Genomic DNA, 8,054 nt, shown 5'->3' on the forward strand with positions numbered 1-8,054 from the left:
AACAAATAATCCAACTATAACTTGAACTCATAACAGAATATTAACGAATTGGACCTATTAGATCAAAATTGAAAGTGTAGGGGTGTTTTTGATGAAATTAGAAGTTCAGGGACTGAATTGATTTTGGACCTGAACCACAGGGTACTAACTAGTATTTAGCCCTTAAGAATAATAGAATTTAGAGAGATTGATGAGAGAATTGTGTTTCATTATTGGGAATAGGAGCCCTATATATAGTGATTACAAAGTATAAGTACTAAAGATACAAGGAAAACTAATCCGAGTAGGACTAGGAATTCTAAAACCTTCTCTCCTATTACAATCATGGAACTACTCCTAGTTTGATTAGGCACACAAAGCTGATTTCCTTCAACAAAAGGGAATTAAAAAAACTTATTGAGGTAAGTGGAAAACGAATCTCTAGAAATTAAGTAGATAGATCGGGCTCTATGTGGTACAGGACGCTGGCTATGATGCAGTCCCTATAAATAGATTGGTAGCCCACAAAGTTTTAGCACCCAATTAACATACATTTCACTAGCTGGTCAATAGAAACAAAACCTAATGGCCTCTCCATTGGAAATAGAAACACTCCGGTACTCCAGCATTCTTGTTGATGCTAAAAGAAAAGAAGAAGAAAGCAGCTTTGATCATGCTGTTCAGCTAATGCTTTCTTCTGCGCTACCCATGTCAATTCAGTCAGCAATTGACCTCGGCCTGTTTGATATCATTTCCAAAGCGGGTACAGATGCCAAGCTCTCTGTATCAGATATTGCAGCCAAGATTGGCACCAAGAACCCCGAGGCGCCAGTTATGCTGGACCGCATCCTCAGGCTCCTCACCTCACACTCCGTGCTCAGTTGCTCTGTGGTCAATGGCCAAAGGCTTTACAGCCTCACCGCGGTGTCCAAGCACTTTGCGACTAATGAAGATGGTGCTTCTTTAGGCCCCACCACGGCATTACTTCAATGCAATCTCAGCTTGAACTGTTGGTTTGTTTCAATTTCCCACTACATAACTTGGATTATGTTTTACTAGCTAGTATTGAATAGAGTCATAGACGCATACCTATTTATATATGACTGATCTAAATCCGTTGTACATGTTCAAATATATATAGGTCACAAATAAGAGATGCAGTTGTTGAAGGAGGAATTCCGTTTAATAGGATCTATGGAAAAACCCCCTATCAGTATCAAGATTCAGACCCCAAGTTTAATCAACTTTTCAATTTGGGAATGGTCAACCTCACTACTTTGGTTATGAGGAGGATTCTTGATAGCTACCAGGGTTTTGAGCACCTTAACCAGGTTGTTGATGTTGGGGGAGGTCTAGGGATAGCTCTTAGTCTAATCACTTCCAAATATTCTTATATTAAGGGAATCAATTACGACTTGCCCCATGTTATAAAAGAAGCTCCCCATTATCCTGGTAAGCTATCTGTTTAAGATGATATGCCAAAATGCCCACCCTCACTCTATTATTTTATTTACAAAACACACTTGTTAATTGCTAGTGAAACCCAATTTGTGATCCTCTTTCCACGATTTGACCGTTTAATTTTTTTTTTAAAAATAAGTTTTAAGTTTTCAACATAATTATGGGAAATTTAATATATAGTCTTTAAGATACGACTAAAAAAAAATCTTTAAAATACTGAACTAAATCAAATTAATGAAAGAACCAAATCTACACTAACGAATATTAACACCTTAACATATTTCAATTGGGCTTAAACTCACAAAAATTATTTACATATAGAAATTCCTTAATGAAAGGACTATATATACATGTATCTGTATTGCTATAAATGGAAGTCAAAGACTTCTCCAAATTTTGAATTGCCCAATGATACCTTCTGAATAAAATCAACTTAATTTGTTATAAAAAAAATCTAAAAAAAAGTATTATGGTAAACTGCTAAAATCAAATAAAAGGGTCCAGTATCATTTGGTCTAGTGGCATAAGTCTCCCATTTGTAAGTGGGAGGTTGTGAGTTTGACTCACAAAAAGACTAGTTGTTGATGTGATCAAAAAAAAAAAAAATCAAATGAAAGGAAATTAAAAAGAAGAAAAAGAGTGGATGAGAAACACAATTTCAACCAAAAATTATTGTGGCCAGTTCAATTTACAACTTTTATTTGAATAAAGAATGTCAAACATTATTTATAATTTATTTCAACAAGCAATACAATAATGACCTTATCCAGAGAGCAGTCATAAAAAGGCCATTAGTTAGAAAACACTATACTAGCACATCCATCCCACGAGCATCCTACAAAGTCCGCTCCTAGTACACCCATATTTTTCTAAATTAAGTCCAAATCAAGAAAACTTAAAAAACTCTGAAGAAGGAGAAAAAAACTTGAGCAATCAAAGCTCTTGTTTCCTTGTTGATCTTCACCACTCAAATAAAACCCTTGAAATTCTATGGACTCCTAGTAGCCAAATCCAGGCCCAAAACCTATAAGCCTCATGTACCATAACAAATCCAAAGCCAGAGCCCTCCAATTTCCAAATTTTATTCTCTTTAGTTGCTAAATTTTGAGACAAAAAAAAAAAAAAGTTTTTGGATTATTTCTCCGTGCAAAAGCACGAATCAAAGACTAGTATATATAATAGTAACTATTTTGCAGGCGTGGAACATGTCGGAGGAGACATGTTTTCAAAGGTTCCATGTGGAGATGCCATTTTTCTGAAGGTATGCTAACATTTTTTATTCTCAAGTTCACATTTATGACTGTTATTTATTTATTTTATTATTGGTTTGATATGAAATATGCATAACTATACCAAATGGTTAGTAGGTGTAGCTTACTTTGAATATTTTGCAGAACGTACTTCATGATTGGATGGATGAGCAATGCATAAAACTATTGAAAAATTGTTACACTGCGATTCCAGATAAAGGAAAAGTAATCGTTGTAGAAACACTTGCTTCAATTGAGCCAAACACTAGCCTTGCTGAGAAGATCTCCTCAGAGCTTGATGTGATTATGATGACAGTAGCCCCAGGAGGGAAGGAAAGGACCCAACACCAATTTATGGACTTGGCAACTGCTGCTGGATTTAGTGGCATCAAATATGAATGTCTTGCCAGTTATCTTCATGTTATGGAGTTCATCAAGTAGAGATGGCGTATGCTTTCATATAATTAATAATATATGAGAATAACTGTACGAAAAAATGAATTGTTTCATCAATAACAAAAAAAAATTAAGGCTTAATGGCTGAAATTGTCCACAATTTCTTCCTCTATTGTCAAGTTACACACCAACTTATCAATTTTACCTCATAACATACTGATTTTTTAAAAGTTTACAAATTTACACATTTTCGTTAACTTTCGTCAAGTTTCACTAGTTAGTGTTCTCAAGGGTTTAGGCTTAATGTCCCCCCCCTTGTATTCGACAATTTCATTAATCAAGGCTTGAGGGCAGCCGCACCAGCCCTTTATTCAAAAAAAAAATAAAATAAAAAAAATTAGCTAATTTGCTACATTTTCATCATATTAATTTGTCCGTTTCTTTGTCCAAACATGGATTAATATTGAAAATCTAAGGTAGCAAACGGCTAATTTTGAAAATTTAGGGATGTAAGTTGGTTAATCTTGAAAGCTTAGTGTAGCAAATTTGATGGAAGAGTAACAAATTGGCTAAAAAAAAACCTAGAGTAGCAAATTGGCTAATTTTGACAACCTAAGATAGCAAATTGATTGAAATAAAACCTAATGTAGCAAATTTACAATAGGATGAAACTTTTTTTTTTTTTTTTTTATCAAGAAGAAACTTCATTAATAATGAACTGGATACAATGAGTTTTGACAACATCTCATACACAGAAATGACCACTGGACTTCACATTGAAACTCCAAAATGACTGGCTGACGGAGCCAAAAAAGGTCCTGACTCAACTACAGACTTAAAACTTGCACAACAATTAAAAGGCAAAGACAATATGTGCAGGAGCAGTGAATCCTTGACACAGAACTTTGTCAACACTAACTCGCCACCCAGAGTCCTCCTGACCTGCCTTTGATCGACCAAGTCTACACTCGTTGTGACTTCGAACCCGACCAAAATGAAATGCTGGACCGTCAGACCTCAGACTAAGTTAAACATAATACCATTGCCATCCTAATGTCAACACCGTCAATCCACAAATGCTCCAAATCGCCATCACCTCTGACCCTCAATCAGACAGGAACAACCTACTAGAAGGCCAAGGATAATTGTTTATGCCAATATGCCACTGCCAGACATTTTCGCCACCACTGCTGACCCAAATCCAGAACAGGAACGACCTCTAGACCGTCGAAGAGAGGATTGTCTATGCCAAAAATCGCAGTGCACCCGACCCAACAACTAATACTTAAAACAAAACCTTGATAGCGACTTATTGTTGAAAAACAAAAGAAAAGAAACCAAACCCTAAAAACTAGTAATAACTGCCCACCAACAAGGGCCCAACAAACATGCACCTCGGCCCAACCCCCCTTCGTCCCAGCAAGGGGCATCCATGTTGTGGGCCGCCACACCCCCTTTCTTCCCAACACCCTGCATCGAGCAGCCATGGCTGGAAACGGACCACCGCCGCCGCCTGCATCAGACTCCCACCTGAGTTGGAGCACCGCTTGTAGTAATTCCTTGCCAGCAACGGACCACCCTTTGCAATAGATTGCCATCCCCTGCCTCGGATCAGCCCCGCCTGCATCAGACCACCACCTGCCTAGGGTCGCCGCCGCCTGCGTGCTCCCAATCAGCCTGTCAAACAACAATGCTCGACACGTTGTCCTCCCCAAATTGGAATTGGGAAAACTCACATCTCCAATCCAGAACAGATCAGCCTTCCACCACCATCCCCGTCCAAACCTACTGCCATACGCCTCCACCGATCTCGCCTCCTCAGCCCATCTGCCTGCGAACCACAACCTCATCCAGCCATAACTGAAACACAGCCATCTGGCAGCTGCGACCCCTCCTACCTCCTGACACCAATCCCCTCGATCGAGAGCGAAACCACCCCGATCCTGGGAACCCCATTCAATCAACAACAAATCCCGTCCGACGATGGCGTACATGGACGCGCCATCGGACGGAGACTGGACAATAATTTTGAAACCCTTGTCCGAGAGAGAATAGAGACTCCACTAGGATGAAACCTTAGGTAACAATTTGATAATTATGTCTTTTTTTGTTTTCTTTTGTCAATAATGAAAATTCATTAAAGCCCACATAGTGGAGAACAACTACAAGACCCAACAGAAAATAAAACAAACTGACCCAACAAAAAACCCAAATCAGAGCGAACCCTACAATGGACGACGACAATAAGACTTTACTGAAGCAGCTGCCACCAAGCTCCGCCCACAATCCCGCTGTCACCAAGGAAAACTTGCTTCAATGGCCAAACTCCGGCCCAAAACCAACAAATATATAAGAGCGTATGATAGGGCTTGTTCATCATCATTTTTAGGTCACACTTTAAGGATTATCATGAACATTTCAGTGTTTAATTCAAATTATATATGTTTATTTGTTTAGTAATGTATAGTGAGATGACTACACAACCTTCGATTTGATTAATCTTTTGCAGATTGCAGCGGCATATAAACAAAACAATTCCACTCATGAGACCACGTACGTCCTGAGGAAAAGGGGAAAATCGATAATATATATGTATGTCAAAAAGAATGTATCTTGATGACTTACTACGTACCAGTTTGCTAGAATGAGTTGGGAATATTGTTAAAAGTATGGTTAAAAATAAGTTGATGCCTAGCTAACTAGTTCTATCAAGTCTCTTAAAACAAACCACCTGCTTATGAAGATCTTATCTTGTATCATCTTCAACTACTGCAAGTGGCCTAGTGGTTCTTGCCTAGTTGGGTGTGCTCCCCAACATAGGTTCGAACCTCGAAGCTGTCAAAGTGGCCAGGCACTGTGCTACAATGCACATTTGAAGCATTTTTATCATATATGTCCTAATTTATGTAATATATACTATTTTGAATGCTCATGTGGTAACTAAGAAAAAGTCATCATTATGGTAAATAAAGTCCTCATTAGAGAATACATCGGTACTCGTAATTAGATAGATAGTATGTTAATATTTCTCATACATGTCATATCTCATGTAATATTTATCACTTTGAGAACTCATATTATCATTGCAGTAACTCATGTAGTGACCAGGAAAAAATCCTTGTTAAAGGTAAATAAGGTCCTTAGGAGAGTAAAGTAGGTTCTCGTTTGAATATATTAATAGTAATTCTATTTCAAAATTTGGTGAAGTCTAGTGACTCAATTTATAATAGTAAAGGTAATTCAATCATAGATATATATACAGAGTCCTTCTAGCGAGGGATATTTTGCTTTTGCCATTTAAGGTATTGTTTAATAAACCCACTTTTTGATCACATATCCACATCTTAACCGTTCAATTTTTAGGTCTATATGAGTAGATCACCTCTGCAGATTTTCAGCCAAATTGATAATCATCAAGGCATTCATAACAGGGATCTACAATTATAAAACATGAACTGTTCAGGTTGGACAGATTCGGTTCGTCCATTGATTTAATCTAGTTCGATACCTTAACAATTATCAATTTGACTGAAAATTTACAGAAGTGATCTATACATTAGGATCTAAAAACTAAATGATCGAGATGTCAAAAAGTTGATCCCTCAAGGTATCCCTTAAAATTGGTAGAAAAAAAGGGATCCCTTGGAAGGGCCATATATATATAGTTACAGAAGTGATCTATACATTAGGATCTAAAAACTAAATGATCGAGATGTCGAAAAGTTGGTCCCTCAAGGTATCCCTTAAAATTGGTAAAAAAGGGGATCCCTTGGAAGGGCTATATATATATATATATATAGCGAGGCCTCGCTCTGAAATTAAAGTGCGCTTTTAGGGTTTATGGCCACTTTTCGGTCGCATATCCACATGTTGACCGTTCAGTTTTTAGGCACTAATATATAGATCATCTCTGCAAAATTTTAGCCAAATTGATGGTCGTTAAGGCATTGATAACTGCTTTACACCTAGTACGGTTCAGGTTGGACAGATTCAGTTCGTCCATTGGTTTAAGCGAGTTAGATACCTTAAAGATCATCAATTTGGCTGAGATTTTGCAGAGATGATCTATACATTAGTACCTAAAAACTAAGCAGTCGAGATGTGGATATGAGACCGAAAAATGACCATAAACTCTAACCTCGCACTTTAATTTCATAGCGAGGCCTCGCTCTGGATAAATATTATATATATCTATACTATTATTAAGAGAAGAGACTTTGTTAGCCAAAATTGAAAATTTTGACAGATTTAACCCTGAAAGATTAAAAAACTTTGAGAATAAATTAAATCAGCAGGATAAATAAGACAATTATAAAATAGATTTTTATTAAGAAAATTAAAAAGAAATGATTCCACAACCCCCATTTTTCTCTCCCACTATTTTCTCTCAGCAATAACTACCAGTGAATTTATTTCTTCTGCAATGACTATGTAGACCCCCGTACTCTTACTTATTTATTTTAATTTATCGTATAATGTATGAAATTACGTATTCGTATGGTACACAAGTATTCGAGCTTAGGTTAAGACTTTGAGGCCATTTTTAAGAGATTAAGAAATTAGAGAAAATCCAATTTGGGTCTAGGAAACTATTTTTAAAGTATCGAGGCTTAGGACAAGTCCGGAAAATTTTTCCGAAAGGATTCGGTGAAGTATCGGAGAAATAAGGATGTTTGAAGAGGTAATTTTCGGAGTGGGCTTAAGGAAAATTAAGAGGAAAATGAAATAGGAGCAGCGCAAGCCCATTGGCCCAAAAGGAGGGGCAGATTCGACTTTTCACAATTAAATTTGGGAGAGGTATTTAAGGAACACATTCTCCAAACCCTAGCCTCAACCCACCTCATTTTTCATTTCAGCTTTCTCTCTCTACCCGAGAGCTTCTCTCTCCTCATCCTCGCCGGAAATCGCCGCTGTCGCCGGAACCCGGATTTCAACCAAAATTTCCAGATTTTCTCCTCTTCCTCCCCT

The 8,054-nt window shown here is 37.5% G+C and overlaps 1 protein-coding gene across 1 annotated transcript; it reads left to right on the forward strand.

Annotated features, from left to right (window-relative positions):
• Positions 1–549: 549 nt before the first annotated feature.
• On the forward strand, positions 550–3,196 carry LOC112195792 (caffeic acid 3-O-methyltransferase). Its single transcript, XM_024335991.2, has 4 exons — positions 550–992; positions 1,121–1,431; positions 2,637–2,701; positions 2,835–3,196. The coding sequence occupies exons 1-4, from the start codon at positions 565–567 to the stop codon at positions 3,129–3,131; spliced, it is 1,101 nt and encodes a 366-aa protein (XP_024191759.1). The 5' UTR covers positions 550–564; the 3' UTR covers positions 3,132–3,196.
• Positions 3,197–8,054: the final 4,858 nt, after the last annotated feature.

This window comes from Rosa chinensis, chromosome 4 (genome assembly GCF_002994745.2).
Source record: "Rosa chinensis cultivar Old Blush chromosome 4, RchiOBHm-V2, whole genome shotgun sequence".
NCBI classification, from domain to species: Eukaryota; Viridiplantae; Streptophyta; class Magnoliopsida; order Rosales; family Rosaceae; genus Rosa; species Rosa chinensis.